This window comes from Lonchura striata, chromosome 5 (assembly GCF_046129695.1).
Source record: "Lonchura striata isolate bLonStr1 chromosome 5, bLonStr1.mat, whole genome shotgun sequence".
Lineage (NCBI taxonomy): Eukaryota > Metazoa > Chordata > Aves > Passeriformes > Estrildidae > Lonchura > Lonchura striata.
This window is the reverse complement of record NC_134607.1, coordinates 16,175,778-16,195,549: the sequence shown is the minus strand read 5'-3', so window position 1 is coordinate 16,195,549 and position 19,772 is coordinate 16,175,778. Positions and strand designations below refer to the sequence as shown.

General features: G+C 39.5%; 1 protein-coding gene across 5 annotated transcripts in view; it reads right to left on the bottom strand.

Annotated features, from left to right (window-relative positions):
- Nucleotides 1-19,772, bottom strand: part of DGKI (diacylglycerol kinase iota) — a 207,125-nt gene that overhangs the window by 53,365 nt on the left and 133,988 nt on the right. For all 5 annotated transcript variants that reach the window (XM_021552019.3, XM_077783351.1, XM_021552020.2 and 2 more), the window contains 6 exons: nucleotides 12,811-12,890; nucleotides 10,918-10,962; nucleotides 6,503-6,572; nucleotides 4,061-4,101; nucleotides 2,337-2,464; nucleotides 1,674-1,799 (listed from right to left, as the gene is read on the bottom strand). In XM_021552019.3, coding sequence (XP_021407694.3) covers nucleotides 1,674-1,799; nucleotides 2,337-2,464; nucleotides 4,061-4,101; nucleotides 6,503-6,572; nucleotides 10,918-10,962; nucleotides 12,811-12,890 — 490 coding nt within the window. The remainder of the gene's footprint in view (nucleotides 1-1,673; nucleotides 1,800-2,336; nucleotides 2,465-4,060; nucleotides 4,102-6,502; nucleotides 6,573-10,917; nucleotides 10,963-12,810; nucleotides 12,891-19,772) is intronic.

The window sequence follows — 19,772 nt, the reverse complement described above, 5'->3', positions numbered from 1 at the left end:
AAAGGCATCTCCCTGGTATTATGATGACATTTTACTAAATGTCAAGCTTCCAAAATTTAATTCCAATGAGGTTCATTCCACTACCAGCACGAACACATCTCAGGAAAGAACCACTGGATTTATTTATTAGAATGAAGGTCATGTAAAGGGACACATTTCCCACAGATTTTGTCTCCAGAAAGAACTGTCTTTTTTGTTACTAAAAGAAAAAGAATCAGTCACAGACTGAGACTTAGCATGAAAAATTTCAGCCAAAACATTTAAAGTTTAGAGAAATTGTAAAGTAAACAATTCCTCATAGTAGGCAGTGACAGGGACATGTTATTTTGAGCAATGCTACTAGCCTACTGTGCACTTAATAAATCCACCAAATAGAATTGTTACAGTTAAGCAAGCATTTCCAGTCATGCTGATGTAAACAAAATAATTCCTCATATCAATAAGAAATTAGTCCACATGTTCTCACCATCTCTCCACACTGCCTAAAACTGTCTAAGCATCATTTTTCTCACAGCTTTGCCATCTTCAGATTTTGGGCCCTTCCCTTCCAGTCTATGGAAAAATGAACCTAAACTCACCATTCTTCACTTTGCAAAGAATATCAAGAACAGAGCCAGAATCCCTCAGCGAGAAAACTAGGCAATTTTCTCCTGACAGTGGTACCTTGATCACCCTTCCTTGCCATGACATCTCCTCCTGCCAGCAGTTTCCAGTTAGCTGGAAAGTTTCCAGTTGGTAGCCTCTTGACAGCCTGCCATCCCCACTCCACCTGTCCCAGAGCAGTAGGCTCTGCCTGCCCTGTATCTTGCAGCTCTCTCCCACACACATCCTGACAGAAAAAAACACCTGAAAAAAGGCTCCATTGTCACTATTCCTAATTTTTCTATACTAAGTTTTAAAACCTGCTCATAGGGTTGCTGATACAGTAGAACTAGAAACACAATTATACATAATTGTTGGGGGATGAGGGGAATAAGACACCAAAACACAAATAACTTTCTAAACCAGCAACAAAATTCTGACAGAGATTTCTCATCTAACCTTTGGTAGCGATCCACTGATGGTTTTGAAAATCTAAAGTGAAAACCAAAAAGTTGAGAACCATTTCTAACATAGATAAGCAGAATAAGAGTTATTCTTAAATCAATCTGAATATAGTAGATAATACTAAGGTAAAAGTTTCTTTTATGGGGAAATTATCAGAAAGAAAACCACTATACAGCCACCCTCCATGGTTCAAGTTTATATGAAAAACTTTGCCTACATCTTCGACAACAAGCAGCAGTTCTAGAGGTTTCTGCTTTATCACATTGCATCAGAGCTACCTTGAGCATAAATGCTTTGACCTTTCACCAAACCAGTTGCCAAGAATATTTTCTTAGCTGGAATTTCAGACAACAAAACTAAGATATTTTCTTTCAAAAACTTATGTTTTTGTTATGATTTATGTTTAGGAAAAGGGGAGGGTGCCACGGAGCATGAAACAAAGGCAAGAACATAAAATAATGGACAAAGAGGAGGAACATAAGGAAGGAGCTAAAAAGAAATAGCAAAAAAGTATTTGTAATTTCAGCATGTCAGCACAATTCATTAAGCTTAAATGAGATATTAGGAGCTGTCTGTGGTGACAGGGACAGTGCATCATCAAGCAGAGAAACGCAGAGGGCTCTTACTGCAGCATATGTGTCTGGCTGGCGTCCTTTTGTTTGTCAGGTACCTCGTAGTGGGGAGAAATCTTTCCTAGGCCGCTGTCACTCAGCATCCTCTTCCGAACCGCAGGGTTCCACCGCTCCGATATTCTAAGGAGAGAAGGAGCAACAGAAAGGCATTCACACCCCACTTGGAAGATGTCTTTCATTGCTCATTGCTTGCCAGCATTTTTCAGCCCACAGCAAGTTCAAATAGATTAATTCACTATGAGTGCTCTTCCTAAAGATGAATAGAAGCATTTCTGGTCTGTCAAGAGGATGATAAGGAACAGAGACACTTCATGATAATTCTTAGACACAAAGGGCTTCAGGGCTTTACGCAGTGGGATCAGAGCTCTGACCATGCAGAGAAGTTTGTAACTCATTTGTTAAAGCTTTATGGTAGGATTTAGAGTCAGGTGGTGTGAGGTGGTTAAAAGGTGCTGAAGTCCACTAATCCCTGCTGTGTGTTCCAGGAAGCCTAATGGAGTAGACGTTACACTACTGTCCTCCTGTCATTACCACACCTGGATTTGTTCCTACCGAATACCTGTCCTCCCACATCTCCTAATCCTTCAGAAAAGGGGACCAGAAAGAGATGCCCATCTTTAATACAACTGCTGAAAACCAGATTCCAGCAGCACTCACCCAGTTGCCTGCTCCACTACCAGGTCAGGCATTCCTGGTGGCGTCCCCACCTGCTGAGACATTACCATCTCTGGGTCCAGAATAAAAATCTCGTCCTGCGAAATTTCCGTCACAAAGTGCAAATGTTCCTGTCAGAGTGACACAAGCAACAAATAATGAACCTGCAGCATCCTGGTCCCTCAGAGTACCCAGCTGCCCTAGAATGAGCTGAGTGCATGTCAGGTTCCCTGAAGAATATTCAAGGGACTGTGTATTTAAGTGCATATTCATATATACATACACATTAAAATCAATGCCACAGAAGTCACCAATTTATATGTTATCGATTTCAAGCCAAACAAGATGCCTCCTGAGCAAGCTGCACACTCAGAGCAATATTTTAAAGACTGCTACTCAATGACTATGCCATTCTGATGAAACCTGGAGGGCTACCCATAAAGCTGAGGTTTGCATTTTGAAATGAGGACCAGCACCTGAGGTCTCTTCTTTGATGATGGTTGACAGAAATTTTCATTCTTTGGGGACACTCTTCCAGATCTCCACCAGTTATACATTCTGTTTTCACATCTCCATTACCAAAGCTCTCTTTCTCAATCCTTTATTTTTATTATTGACACTGGAGGCTTATTGTCTTTCAAAAAAAAAAAACACTGAGTGTGAGTATGCCTGTTTATGCAGGGAAATGGGCAGAAAATTTGCCACTGTTTATGTGCTGGGACCAACACACATTATTTAATTTTTTTCCCCACAGAATCACAGGATGAAAGAGTAGACATTAAAAATGACCATTAGTTCAGTACCAAGGATTAGAGAAATGCAGAATAAGCCAAACAGAGTCAAATTGCCCAGTTTAATCTTCTTCACCCCTGCCTTCCTAGTGTTAGATTACAGCATCAAACCATTTATTTGACTGTGTGCAAAGAAACCCCACGGTGTCTACATGCAGACACTGAACATGGGAACTCTGAACTAAAGTCACAACTCCTTCTGCTTAAGCTAAAGCACCAGCTGCTTTTGCTAAGAAACAGCAATGTGTTCATGTGATTCAGAAACAGCTTACACAGCTCTCAGGGGGACCAGCTACAAACAGCCGCAGTGTGAAATCAACAATTTGCACTTAATGCTGGGCCACTAATTGGCCTGTTCTGGCTGCGAATCAGAAACACCAAAAGCCATGTAAAATTTTAAGTGTCTTTTAAAAAATACATTCAGATTGTCAGATCTATCCCACAGGTTTGAATCCAGCAGAGATACACATTATTTTGAGATTCCTTGTGAATATTTTGTGCATCTCTGTTCATAATTCTCAAGTTGTAACATCTTAATTTCCATAGTTATTTCATGGTGCGCACATACACTCACAAACAGGATAAGGACTTCTGGTGCCTAAAAATACCAGTGAAAAGATAAAACCAAATACACTGGTGCCACAAAGATGCCCCTAGTAAGACTTGATAAGGAAAACAATTGTAGAAAATTCTGATCTGTACCAGATTGGTAGTAAACAGAATGGCAGATGGTCAGCAGATACAAGACTTCAGTGAAACAATGTGAATTAGATCAACTAAAAAACAGCCCAGAATTTTATTCTCTACTTCTCACGAGGCATCATGAGTAACATTCTGCAATGCACAGGAAGAATGGCAGATAATTCATTTTAAACTGCATTTGATTCAGCTTTAAAAAAAGAAATCTATAGAAACAAAAAACAAATAAGGATTTACCTGAGATCTGTCAATGCGGTAAAAACGATCAGCAGAAGTTGCTGCAAGACAGAGAAACAACAGCAGAAAATACTCTGAGCAGGACTGCATGGACAAGATGGGCTAACAACACTGGCTCCTAAAATAACTCCTGTGTCAGGGAAGTCACAATGGCTCCATAAGAACATAAGTTAATTCCTGTATGAGTGGCATGTCTCGGGTCAGTACTGCAACCAACACCTTTGCCAGCAGCACAGACAGCAGAATTGAGTGTGTCCTTGGCAAGTTCCCTGCTCACACCAGCTTTGGTGGAACACTGAATGTGCTGGAGGAAAGGGACACCAGCCAGGAGAACCTTGGCATGCTTGAGAGGTGGGCCAGTGCAAATCTCACGGAGTTCAACAAAATGCAAGGTCCTACAAAGGAGCCATGGCAGTCCCAGCACACCTACAGCTGGGTGGAGAAGAGATTGACAGCAGCCCTACAGAGAAGGACTGGGGGTGATGGCTGGTGAAAAACTCATGAGCCAGCTGGATGAGCTTTTAGCCCACAAAGCCAACCATGTCCTGGGCTTCAATAAAAAGGAAAGTGGCCAGCAGGTGATGGGAAAGGATTCTCTGCCTCTGCTCTTGTGAGACCCTGCCTGGAGTCATGTGTACAGTTCTGCTCCCCCAGCACAAGAAGGACCTGGAAGTGTCAGAGCAAGTCCAGAGGAGGGCTGTGAAGTTGATATGGGGACTGGAGCACCTCCCTTACAAAGACAGGCTGAGAAAGTTGGGGCTGTTCAGCCTGGAGAACAGAAGGTTGCATGGAGACCTCAAAGAAACATTCCAGTATCTGAAGAGGTCTACAAGGAGGCTGAAGACAGACTCTTCAGAATGAATTCTGGTGACAGGACAAGGAGTAAGGGGTACCAACTGAAAAAAGGGGAAATTTCAGCTGGATATTAGGCAGAAATAACTGTGAGAGTGGTGAGATAGTTGAACAGAATGTCTGGGGAATTTGTGAATGCCCCAACCCTGGCAGTGTTCAGGGTCAGGCTGGGTAAGGCCTTGAGCAGTCTAGTCTAGTGAGAAGTGTCCCTGCCTATGGTAGGGTGGCTTGGGCCTAAATGATCTTTAAGGTCCCTTCCAACCCTTAACATTCTACTATTCTGCAATAGTCATATCCCATTAAATGATGAATTTAAAGATAATGAAACAGTAGTCACTGAAAATATTAACTTAAATAAATATTTTAAAAATGTATAAAATGGTTCAGTCTTATAAGAAGAATTGATTACATTAAAATATATAACAGCAAAAGCTGCTTTGTTCAGATGAGAGTATAGCAAGCATATACTGAACCTGATGGATTTAATGGGATTAATTCAAATTCTGAATCTAAAGAACAATAATATGCTTAGAAGCTCTTTAATGCTTGGCCACAGATATTGACTCTGAATTAGCAATATGTTCAAGGAAAATTTATAATAGTCATGAAAAACATATGAAAATAGGGGGATTCACTAAATAAAACATGTATTATGAATCTTGTCATTGCCAAATAATTTATATTACTCACCCCAAAAGTATTTATCATCTACAATGTGCTTCACCAGATGTGATTTTTTTTTTTTTTTTGTATCTGCTTTGCATTTATTTGGGTGAATGAAATCAGGTTCATTCACTCTGCAGTTTTGACACAAGAGCACAGTGATGTAGCATTTCAGGTTTTGGCACTTCACTGGAATATCAAATACTAAAGACAAAAACTGAACACATCTACCCATCCAGCTTTCTCCAAAAACCAAACAGATTCTCACTATGGCTTTTATCAATATCCCTCATGAGAGACAAGGAATGGTGATTAGAAATTGCCAAGGAGAATTTGGTTTTGTTTTGAGCATTAAAAATTTAAGCCTCTCCATGCAGAAGCTTCTGTAAAAGCAGATGCCATCCATTTCAGCTGCTAATTCCTGCGCTCTGGAGCTTGATGTAAGGCCCAGATAAGTCACCTGCTTTGACAAAGTCTGGATCAAATACAAGTGCAGCTCTCCAGCACAGAGTTACAAGGAAAGGGAGGTCATCTTTCTGTCACCTAAACACTGTAGTGCCTAAGACTACAGTACCTGCAGAGAAACCAGGGTGAAGAACTCAGCCTTTACCAGCAGCAGTGAATTGCCACAACTGGCTGCACTCTGAGCTCAGGCAGTGCATGCAATAAAGTCTGCTCACCACAGCAGAGGCTCTGATAAACCAAGCTTCTAACCTGACTCTGGGGAACGCCTCTCTGTGGCATGAAAAAGCTACAGCAGGTATTTTGATTGTTAGATGAAGGGCCTGTTTCATTTTTGAGAGGGAAAAGGGGGGCACTCAGCTCCTTTACCTGCTCAGTGTAACAAGAAGAAACAGTCACCCCTCTCTAGTAATACACTCAGAACTATCCTCCAGAAGCAGGCAGCATGAAGGGAGATGCACTTACCATCTAGGAAGCACCATCTAGGAGAGAGCCTCTGCACAGAAAGTACTCTGGGGAAAGAGCTTTCCTGGTCCTGGATAGGGCATGAAAATTATGTTATTAAAAAAACACCAGCAAACTGTTTCTTCTCTGAAAAGGACTATTTTTAGATTTTAACTTTTTTCATTTTGCTTTACTGACATTGCACAATGTGCAAAATCTACATAACCCAGGAACCAAATGAAATTACTGGGGAGGAAGTAAGAACTTCTTTCTTTCCTGTACTTATCAAAGACTCAAACAGGCTACCCCATGTGTTTTTAGCCCTTACTGGAGAGATGAAAGGGATTAAAAGGGATCTAGGAGAGCAGAGGGTGATCATGGCTCTGCTCCATGCTGCCAGTGAATGGTCAGCCAACTTCCTAAATCTGCTGCATATAACATTTAAACACAAGCATATTTGCACAGGGGAAAACACAGTAGCATGGATCTTTGGCACACACAATTTGTATAGATACAGACTCTATCCTCATTCACATCTTAAGCAGTACAATCAGCATATCCATGAATGTTGTCAATTCATGTTGGCTCAAGATCAAATTTAACTACTCTTTTAGACAACAGACCACAGAGTATATCAAGAGTATATCAAGTCACATGGCAGGAAAAGAAAAAGTAACAACAGGGAGGATTTTACTTGATCCCATAAACCTTATTCTCATGTACAACTTATGGTATCCAGCCTCTGTACATCACAGAGATGGAGACAATGACATCAAAACATCCCATTAAGTGAACTATAACTGTACATGAGGAGCAAATAACATATCTCAGGGATTTAATAGAATCAGATTTAAAATACAGCTTTGTCTAATACAGGAAAACAGACTTGTGGGATTTTATGTTTGTATTGCCACTGGAGTGCTTGTCAAAAAATCAAGGCTCTCTGAGACCCACTAGGCTTGCTGACATCATTGTATCTACATGCACAAAGCTATATGTATCTTAATATTTAGTCCACTCTGTGTCAAATGGAGGGGACTGCAACACAAAGGAGAAAAGGAAGAAAACATCCAATGGTGTGTACTAAAATGCAGTTTATAAAAAGAGAAGAAATTATTAATATTCATAGAGTACAAAATGCTGGGAAGATGAAGATAGGAACACTGCTGGTAAATGTCAACTTGAGTCACAAATTGCACATTGTGACATCTCCCTCCAAGACTTCATTACAGTTCAACTACGGAACTAGCTTGCAAAGTTTCAGGCCCAGGAGAATATTTTGTGAGCATTAAACTCATTAGAGAAACAAAACAGAATAAGAAAACACTCCACTATATTTTTTTCTCATTTGCACCTGGGTTTGCTTATATTTCTGCTGACTGCCTATGTTTTGAACTGCAGAGGAATCACACAAGAGAATTGCATTGATGAGATTTAAAAGTACCCATGACACTTTATTAGTGAGGTATGAAGACAATTTCATCAGCTCAAGAACCCTATTCATGCCCTTTGTCCCCCTCTTCTTCCCATTTCTGTAATATGTAGAGGGATACCAACAAATATGGAACAAACCTCAAATTAACCTAATGAGACAATTTGCAGAAATGAACCACTGAGGGAAAAACCAAAACAAGAATACTAGACAAACAAGTGCTGAAGACAAAACACAGAGAGGGTGCATTTCGAATGTGGCATCATAAAAAATGAATGCTATGTTAGGGATTTCACACTGCTGTGCACTAGAGAAGATGGGTAGGCAACTAATTTATATACTGCTGTAAGAACAGAGGTTAGAGCCAAGTATGGAGCCGATTTCTGACATTTCATACTCTCTTGTACATCTCCCTATATACACAGATTTTGTTCTTCATTTTACCTCAGGCAGTTTCCTACACATGGAGCAGTCAGCAGCCACTTAGGTTAATTCATAATGAGTGGAACAGAATCATGCATGCTGGTTTATTAGTCAATTTGCTAGACACTAGCACTGTTCTAAAACCCAGTTCCAGGGGCATGATTGATGGAAATGTCAAGAATATGAAGTTAGCATTGGATAGGGAAACAAAGAAACAAACCATCAACTGATATAAAGGAGGCAAGTCCAGGAAAACAGGAAAACATGCCAAATTGCATTTTCTTATAGTGTCTGCAGTCAGTGCATCTACAGGCATTCTCATGAAACTGGAATTCTGCATTCCCTGAGTAATCATTAACCCCAAAGAAATTATCTGCAATTTCACCACCGTTGGTTCCTGTAGGTTGGGCCTCTGTATTCTTTCTCAGTGAGCTCATTCCTGCTGATCCAACAAGACCTGCATTGTTATTTCTAGGAAGATGCTATCAGCACCATGCAAATTTGTCCTGTGATCCTAAGCACTATGTCAACTTACCATGGCTTGTGCCAAGTCTCCATGCTAATATCAGATCATTTCAGGAGTCAGTAGAGTTAGTCTCACTCAGTTTACTTCCAATTTAAGCACTCTACAATAAACTATTTTGCTGAGAGAAATATGCATTCTTGAATGATACTTCCAACTGAAAAGACAAGTTCTGTATTGCATAATTTGCAGAATAAAGACGTTGTGGTTTGACATGGGAAAAGAATTTTCTTGGAAGGAAGAGGTCAGTCCAGTCAGGGGTCAGGTTTGGATACTGACACTTGGGGTGACCAATTGAAGATGGACACTGAGAACACAGAGGGGTTAAAAGCAGAATTCCCAGGAGAACTCGCTCTCTTTGGTTCCGGTCAGCGGAGAGTGCAAACCTCTCCTGCCCAGCCATGAGCTGGGTGGGGAAGCGGAAGCCATGTGGCCTGCAGAGGTAGGCCAGGGGGTGAAGGGTCTGGAACCGAGCTGGGCCAGTTCCTGCAGAGAGAAGGGTGGAGAACGTCTGAGATGTCTTTGTTCTCCCCCCACAACATAGAGGGAAAGAGATAGAGAGCCTGCAGACACCTGGGAGTTTGCCAGCAGAGGAGAAGGAAGAGTGGGGGAGATGCCCAGCATGGGAGACAGCACAGCCTCCTGGGCCGAGTGATTTCAGCAGTCTGGGGAGTTCAGGCATTTTAACCTTTCCTGTGAAATGAAGTCTTTGTGAAATATTGCTCCTCCTCAATTTGAAGGAAAGAGAGACAGCTGCAGACCTTAGCTGTTAGGGAAAGAAGGTTGGGGAGAGATGATCGAGTGGCTTTTGGCTGGACTCTTCTTGTTAACCATAGACTGAACCAACTTCTCCTCCAAGAGAGACTGCATTTTAGGGGGATGCAATGGTGAGCCAAGAGACTCCTCCAGCAACTACCAGTTCAGGAATGAACAGAGGTCATTGGAGGAGGGTGTGAGGATGCCCTCTGTCTTCAGAGAAGAAGAGAAGGCGATCTCTGTTCTTGGACCCCTGGCCCCAGGGAAATGGGGGGGACTGTAGTCCCAAAATGAGACACTGGACTGCTGTTCCTGTTGGTCCTTAAAGGGGCCCTATGAGCAGTTTCTGTCCATGCACGGTGACATGAAGAGGAGAGTGTCACACTGGCAGATTCTCTCCGGGCAGTGCCATGTGTGACATGGAAACACAAGAGGTGGCAGCTGTGTTTCCTGGGGGTCTCTCGTGCAAGGGAGACTCCTCTCTCCCCTGATGGACTTAGTATTGATTATGTGGAAGGGTGAAGACTGGATTAAGGGTCCAAATATGATTTGTTGGAATTGGGAGGGGGGAGGAGGAATGTTTTGAAAGGTTTTCATTTCAAATTTTGTGTGGGTTTTTTTCCCCCTGTATAGTAGTAGTGTAATAAAGTTTTCCCCTTGTTATTAAGTTTGGCCTGCTTTGCTCTGTTCTAGATCGCATTTCACAGCATTTAATTGATAGGTTACATTTTCATGGAGGCGCTGGCATTGTGCCAGTGTCAAACCATGACAGATGTAAAACACAATGAGACCAATTTTAAGAATTATCCACTTAAACTAAAACCTATTTATTTCATGCAGAAAACACATATGTGTTTAGGATGGACTAAAAATTATCCTGAAGATTGTGTAAAGTAAAGGTGGATGGCTGTCCTGAACAGAATTATCAAGAGGCTGGACCTGCTAAAACACCTTTTTTCCCCCCCTCAGTGATAGACTTTATTACAACAGCTATGCAATACAACATGTCATTGTTCACAGAGAAACAATTTTACTTTTGTCATTTGTCCTTCAGGACACATTTTCCCATTCACTTCAAAATGGAAAATAGTGTTATTGCAATACCATTAGCATCATTATCTTTGTTAATTTTAAAGGTGATTCCACAAAACTTTTGTAAGAAAAAGCAGAACTAGCTTCCGATATTTAAGTGTAAATCAGATAATCAGAAATTAATCTAACATATGGGTTCAAATGCAAAGAGTGTCATTCCCATTTTTAAGCCTCTTTCTGTTCTGATATTAAAAGGAAAGTTTATCTTACCTGGTAATGAACTCTCTGTGTAGCAGAGGTTACTGACTGTAGGTCCTAGCAGGAAAATGAAAGACATGGCAATGATGAAAAGGACTGAAGCAACAACAAGAACTGTTTGTAGTTCTACTATCTGAAGTGGTTGGGCAAATACAAATAATTTTTCAAATATTTTTCACTGGTTTTAAGCATATGAAACAAACTCCCAGAAAAGTCAAGGAAAGCTCACTCAAAGTTAAGATTTGTATGCATTTGACCCCCCCCCAAAAAAAAAAGTAGCAAAAAGAAATCACGCTAATGTATCTTTATCAGGTTAAAAAATCTATTTGTCCCAAAAGAACTACCTAAATTTACAGTATCAGCAAAAAAATTAATGAAAGTATGTCAAAAATCTTTAAGACACTTTTCCAAATATTTCTGAGTGATTAATGCACTAAAGAAAATCACTGACAGTTCTCTCTATTTTAAGGCAACCTCACTCCAAGAAGGTCATATCAGAATGATCTCAACATTTAACAGGGCTCAGGCATCTCATTTATTTTAATAGAGATTTTGTCAAATAGTTACAGCACATGACATAGTCTACTAAAGAGCCTGGCCTGCAGACCATTGCCCTCCAGCAGCATTCAAATTGGCAGAGCTCAGCAAACCCTGGCATCTCTAATCCCAGCAAACTGGACTGAGCCAAATCAAGCACACATGCAAAAATTAGTACAAACCCTGCAAAAGGTTGGAGAAACACAGCTCCTCCACAACGACTATGGGTAATTCAACCAAAATATCTAGCTGTGCTTACTGCAGGGGTTGTACCTAAAACTGCCTGAACTCAGAGTGAGATCACATTTCTAATCTGATGAGATCATCATCATCATTATTTCACTGTAATTTTCTGTACTGGATACTTCAAATATGCACCACCTTACAATATGGATTTATGTCTGATAATAATAGTCACACCCCGGATCTGAATGTTCAGAAATGCATTTGATAAAGGGAATCCTGATTAAAATGCAAACAAGTGAAAGCCTGAAGTGAGATACTAAGTTCCATAATCAGACTGCAAGTGTGGAGTCCCAAAATCTATTTGAAGTCAAGGCTTCCCAAAGAGTTCAATGGAAGGGATGAGCCTCATAGTTCCTACATAAACTAGACCAACAATTTATAAATCCTTATAAATTTTCATATATAAATTGTTTGTAAATGTAATGTCATCAAACTCATAAATGTTATTGAAAGCTATCACTAAGAAATTAAAAAAAATCAGAGACAATACATTAATGAAAATCCATTCGTTTTATCACTAAAGGGGTGTACGTTTAAAATTATTTGGGTAATGAGGCATTTGGAATCTGCATTTCCCAGAGTGTATTGTAGAATTAACTATCATGAGGCAATGTGTTCAAGAATAAGATCAAAATTTTTGTTAGCTGCATGAACACCCATTTCTGTATCTTTGAAAATATCTAGCTGTTATTTGCAGTGTTTAGTGATGTCTCATATTACTCCCTTATTAGAGAATGGCATTTGCATAATTAGACCCACTCAAATGCCACAGTGTTTATCCTTGCATAACACACTTTCTAATCCATAATTTATGTAATTTCAACAAGGTACATGGAAAGTCCTAGTATTCCATTATAAATCAAGGAGAAGTAAACACACCCATCCATTTCAATACTGTTATCATTTCAAAGGAATCAAAGGTATGATTTTTAATTTCCTGTTTAGGGAGTATTTTTCAGTCCTTTTATTACCGTATCTTAATTTTAGAGTTTTGGTTTCAATGGCAGGCAAATTGCAATACTCTTGATATGTGGTTGTTGCAATTATTAGACCCCTGCACTCAGAAGTGAAACAAGTATAAAATAGGTTTGTGAATGACACCTGAATTCACAGAAGCCTCACCTCTTGCAGACGGTCAATGTACATACGACATGTCTCCAAGTCACAATCTCCTCGTACAACTATGATTCCTAGGGGAATGGCTGCAAAAGTCAAAAACAAAGGAAAACCTCTTTAAATGAAGCCTCTTGAACTGTAATAGACTTGCAATGGTTTCTGACTTATTTTTCATATCCTCATGAAAGTTTTCTGCTATCTAAACCTTAACAGTTATGTAAAAGCAAGAGTATATTATTCATCATCAGTTTCACCCATTTATAATTATCAAATATTTCATCTTCAACCACCTTTCATGGTTTCATGAGATAAGCTAAAACATATTCAGTTAAACTGAATACTTAATTTTCAGATCTGAACATCAAATATTATTTGTAAAACAAAAGGAACATACCCCAGAACAAGAGTTATGGAAGGCACCCTTATATCTTGAAATAAGAGTGATATTTCATTCTTAGAACTCAAAGTCTACAGGCTTAAAACAATGGAAATCACAGCCTGATTTTAGGGAAAACTATCCAACACCAGGTTATTTTTTATCTAAGACTGCTTTTAAATCAAAACAGATATTATTCCATCTACACACAGAATCAACACATTTCCATATTTAGTCAGAAAAAAGATAACTTGCAAAAATAGAGCAAAATTTTTCAAGTTAGGGCAAAATGTTTAATAACAGGAGATTGAGGTTTCCACATACATTCTATTCTTGCCACCAAAAAGAGTCCAAAACAAAATCACAAAAAGAACAATAAATAATAAAGAATACAATAAAAGAGAAAAAACTGAGTCCACAAGAAAGCTACTAAGAGAGCTACCTACTAAGATCTCATTAAATAAAAAGAAAACAAGTGAAAACCCTTGAGTACCTGATTTTTTGAAAGTGAATCACTGAATTAAGTTAATTTTTTTCTCCCTGAAGTGTCTTTAATCAAATAATGGCCAAAAGATTTATGGAAGCAGTGGGAAGGATATTTAAATCCTCATATGAAATATTCCAGAAGCAGAACAGAATATCAACTCATAAACAATTTTGATAACTGGATGATGAGAAGCAACATAAAATCACCAAGGTTTCTGAGATAAACAGAAAACACAACTGTGCTGCAGCCCTTCCTGCTGTTGAAAAGAAGATGATTAAGTGGGAGAGATGTATTTAAATACTTACAAGTTTTTAATTCTGATAAGAGAACAAGACAGTGCTAAAAGTTATTGGGAAAGAGAGTTCCTATTTTTCTGGACCACCAAGGCCTGAAGCACAAAGAGGAGCTCAGTGGTTTGCAGGGAGAAGAGCTGGGGAGCACCTACTGCAGTCAAGGTCACTGTGGATCTCAGAGGCCAGCACAGGGCTCAGCAATGCTGCCAGAATTGTGTTTGGAAAGCAAACTGAACAGCAGAAGAGCTACAGAGCCAGGAAAACAGGAGGCAGGGAAAAAAATGTTGGAGTGAGAACAAGAATATAAAGGAGGAATAGGCAGGAAGGAAGAGGTCACACATCTCCTGAAACAACACTGATATCCAATAGTGATGACAGTCCCCCTGCACATTTTCAGAAGGGCCAGGTGGAAACAGTGTTGATGGAGACCTCTGAGGTTCTTTCACTACAGAACAGAGACTGAGACACAAGCGAGTGGAGAAGGGTCAGAAACAGCTTCAAACACTCCAGTGCTCTGGGGTATAGACTGATTCTCTTTGCTTAATGTTTATTATTGCTTGACCTGTTTTGGCAGGAGCCCCTTAAGCTCTTTGCAGAGACTTCTTAATGGCTATCTAGATTCAATTGAACAGATCCCTTTGCAGCTCTAACTGAAAGAAGCGTTTGTTAAATTCATTTATAGCACTAAAAACTGAATTGTAGCAGACATGGCTACACCTCCAACATCTACAGAGCACTAGAGAGTTACAGCACTGGCTCACAGACTGTCACCACAGATTTTCTTCTCTCTTCTATACACTTAATGAAGACTAAAGCTTTGACCTGACAAAACAACACAGAAAATACAAGTCGAATCCTTAACTATCACCATTCCTGACAAACCAAAAGAGAAGGACCTTGAAACATCTGTAATTCTAAAGAAATCCACTAAAATATCTAAAAAGAAAAAAACTAGCGTACAATAGATATCTTCATGGTGATACTTTGTGAGTCTCATGTAATGATTGAAGAAGAAGTGATTCACAGTTTTACTTAAATTATAATTAAATTATGTGATACTGATTCTTATTGGTCAAAGAACAGTTCTGAAACTCCGGGCTGTGCAACTTTGTCCTTAAAAACAAAAGTGCTGCACTGTTTGGAAATCGTGAATTAGCACAATCTATGGCTTTTGGGGTCAACAGCTAGCTAAGGTGTAATGTGTGAGGTGGGTCTGAAGTGGTTCCATTCCATATGGTTCCTGGCCTTTGGAAAGCTTTTAAAATCATTACTGGATAACACTACAACATATGCTAAAATGTTCCTTCCCAATTGTTGTTGTTTATTTGTTGCTTGGTTGGTTCCTTTTGCAAAACCCATTTGGCTTTCAGCAAGGAAAATGTTCACAGCCCTAATTTTTATCACAAACCACAACAAACAATCAAAATGCACCACAAAGTCAAGACTTCCAAAGTGCTTCACAATAGTTGCTGTTCTAAAAAAAAAGCAAATGCTTAGTGATTGATAATGGGGTAGAAACTCTGGGGTTGCTGCTCATTTTAGTGCAATACCATGCAATAGAGGAAAAATGAGTTAATTTATGATAAATCAGTTAAAGGCCAAATCAGCATGCATAGCAGACAGTAACATTGTGGGCACTTTCATCCAGGACTAGAGGAGCCTCTGCATGTTCTGTGTGGATGAAGATGTGGACAGAACAGTGTCCACTGTTGTGCTGTGGCACACAGGGATTACTGGATATGCCAGGAGAGAGGTGGGAGTGCAAATACATTAAGAGCATGGGTACTATAAAACAACTTTCCATGTACCCACACACTGTCCACTCCTGTGAATATATGGACAAACACACACATGTGACTATGCCAAAAAAAGGGATAGTCTCAGATCATGAGCCAAGCCACAGCACTCAAGTGCCAGATATTTTTCTCCTGAGGTGCCTGCTTTTCTGGCCACTTGCATCCATCTCCCAGTTCTTTTGTTCTTCCTGGATGATGAAAAAGGATTTTGTCCAGGCAGTTGTGATGAGCAGCAGTGCAAGAACACCAGGAAATGAGATAGGCAGACAGCTGCTTCATAATCTGAACCAGCACTGCAGAAAATTTTTTGTTCCTAGCAACACTAACCAAAACCAAGGATCAGCAGGAGGAAGGTTAGGCAGATGCAGCAATATGGCCAGCCTGGTGTTCTAATTAACTGCACAATTAGGAGTGATTTTCTAAGTCCTCATGAAATTAGCTACGGAATTTATAAGCAACAAACAAATCTTCCACATATTAAGTACCCATTATGCTGAATACCTAGGCTAGTGAACTCTTTAATAGTATTGAGGACACAAATCAAGGAAGCCCAAGCATACATATATATATTATAAAATTCAATTAACTTACCTGTTTATTGTTATGAAAGGATTCAGTTTGTGATCTTAATACTATGATTAACCAACTCAAATCCCAAACAAAACAGCCTTGAGAGAGAACATTACAGTAGATGTGAATGCCAGGAAAACTCGTTCTGATTCTGACATACCTCAGGGACTGGGGAGATTACACATTGGACTGTAAATGTTTAATGTAACAAATAAAGGACCCTCACCATTGAATATGTCATAAGAAAGCCATTTTCCTGAAGGGCTTCCACTGATATTAAGAATATGAAGGACCAAGAAAATACATGATAGAAAATTATAAAATATTCAGACATTTATGTTAAAAGGTATGGCTTTCACCAGTATGGTTTTAATAAAACTGAGTTTGTACAAAAGGATTTTCTTACCACAAAAATCTAAGCCACATGTCTCTTCAGATCCCTTCTTCTTATTATACTGAGAAAACTCAATTCTCCCTAGGTTCATTGGCTACTAGGTTTTTTAGCTCACTTGCAAAATCCTCACATATAAGGAGCAAAACACTGGAGGTTATCAGATTAAACCAGACCATGTTTGAAAAGTCAGGTATCCCCTCCACTCTCTCAGTGATTTTTCCAATATCCTGCCAAAAGGGAAGAAGCTGCCCAAGTAAAAGGAAGAGAGAAACTGTGCCAAACACCACACAAAAAAAGCAACAGATTATTAAAAAAATAATTAAATAAATAAAAAAAATTTGAAGAGCTGGGAATTGAAACTGGCTGGGAATGGATATTGGGACTAAGAGCTGACAGCAGAGATCTGGATAAACAATGAATAATGTATTTAGGATAAAGAGAAAGAGCCGGAATCTGCACTGTGAGGTCTACAGAGAGAGACTAAGGCAGGAAGGATGTGTGTGGGATGAGTTATCCAAAGGGGACAGCCAGGACTGAAAAAGAGGAAATCAAATCAGAAAAGCACTGAGGAAACATGCAAGTAGAATATGGACAGAAGAACCTCACAGAAAAACCTACATGAGAAAGGCCAATTGCAGTGTGATTTCCTGGAAAGTTTAAAAAGGAACTTAATATTCTTCATTCTCCCCACTTCTCTAAGGTAAATAAATTTATCCATTTTATATAAATATAAATTTTATAAATATAAATGCCCATCTCTTCTAGTTTAAAGATGACAAATTTAACACATGACAATTTCCCACTAGCTCAAAAGGCAGAGGACTGCACTGAATATGCCCTGTGAGGTGTCAAGAGAGAGGTGTCAAGACAAGGTAGATTTAGATTAGATATTAGGAAGAAATTCTCTACAATGAGAGTGGTAAGACACTGGAATGGGTAGCCCAGATAAGTGGTAGATGTCTCCATCCCTGGCAAAGTTCACAGTCAGGGTCTTTGAGCAGCCTGCTCTAGCGGAAGAGGTCCCTGCCCAGGACAGTGGGTTAGAATTTGATGATTTTTAAAAATCCCTTCCCACTCAAATCATTCTATTATTCTATAACCTCATGATATGAAATATCAATGCCTTGGGTTTACTCCTTCCCCAACCTCAGACAATAACAATTTCCAATATTTAACTCACTACTGACTTTTAATCCTCTTGATTTCACTTAAAAGCTGGGAGGCTTTATGCAATCCATTCAACCTCTCTCAGTTTCAGGTCTTAAAAAATCATCATGATGAAGAAATGCCTAAATTAGCTAATGTGTACACAACACATATTGACAAAACAAAGTTGTTAGAGCAGGGCACTGACTTGTAAGCAGAGTGAAGAAAATGTTGTCATTAATGGAGCTTCTACCATGTTCCCAAAGAAATCTCCTGACAAATACATGCCCATTGGTGCATCCTTTACAGGACAAAAGAGAAGGTTTGTAGCTGCACAATCTGCCTCGTCTAAATCCATCCAGCTCAAAATTGCTTCCCAATATAAGCATATTTCCTTTGTGGCTCATCAGGAAGTCTGCTCCCTGCTGACTTTTATATTACATATTCAGGATATAAATACCAAGTCCTAAGTGTTGGGCCTTTCTTACTTAGCTAGTTGCTTAAAATCACATGAGCTAGTCTCCAAATTAGCTTCACCCATGACATACCTAAGTCATAATGCCTTTGATAGACCAAGGTTTCTAAGTGCATTTCTGGTATGAGGAAGCTACAGTATCACTGTACATGTACACATCACAATGACTTACAAGCTTGTCACTTTGTGTACCCCCATGTATCTGATAAGAACTCCTAGGGTGACCCCAAAAACCCTCAGGTAACCCACAGATAGTAGAGGCACACACATTATAGACATTTAGCTACAGAAAATCAAAGAGACAAGAATTCAAAGTTAAGATCCCATCCTGTTACAGCACCATGCACACACACGGAGCAAGGAGGCTGTACAGAAAAGGATTGTTAGTTTACAGGCAGTCCAATCATTAAGCATATGGGACTAAATTTTCTCTTAAAATTTCTTTTGAATCTAGTATGCTTTTTCTAAAGGACATAAGGAGCAGCTGCCTCTGCGTAAAAGGAAGTATGGGACACCCAGAGCTGATACAGGGCTGGGAGTTATTTCTGATACTGTCATCACTGCAACTGGTTACGATTCCTCCTTAATCTTAGCGGCACTGAAGAAGCTAAGATTATTCTCCATGGCTAGGGCACACACAAGTTAAGGGCACTAAGGGCTGACATACCCTATCAAAAATCCCACAACTATTCAGTTACTGTTTATGGTGAGTTATTTCACTGATATGATTTTATGGTGTAAATCTGGAATGGTGTTGCTAGGAACAACTAAGAAGAACTGAAGATCACTAGGTCACTAGCTAGCTTATGTTTGGTTTGTTTGTTGCTTTTTTTTTAAACATAATTAGTTTCTGCATATGCCTCCCTTGTCAGGAAATTCTTAGTTATATTGGAAAGGAGAAAATAGGGTGTCACACAGGAAGATTTCACTGTCTTAAAAACAACTCAGTTGTTCACCCACAGTGCTGCTTTGACTCACACTTTCCCACTATAACAGGAAGCCAGAGAGAGTGCACACAAGACAAGCAAGCAGCAGAGGCAAAAAAAAAAAATCTTTCCACCTAGAAACATCAGATCACCTCACTTCTTGAGTAAGATAATCTCAGTTGTGCTCATTGTAATGACCATAACTCTCATATTGGCCAGAGATGGTGAAGCTTGTGACAAAATTGACAAGTGCTTAGGACATGAATTAGGGGGTGTTAGAAAAGACAACTACATAGAATATTACAACATAACTAAAATGTCAACATATATCCCTTTCTTAAAATGCTGCATTGAAGCATTCATCCCTCCTCACTGAAGGATCAATAAGCACCCTCTGTACCATCATTAATCATCCCCCACACAATACTGAAATCCTGACAGGAGAAAAGAAGGAGCAAGGGGAGGGAAGAAAGGGACAATTCAGAAACAGCATCTTGGTTAAATG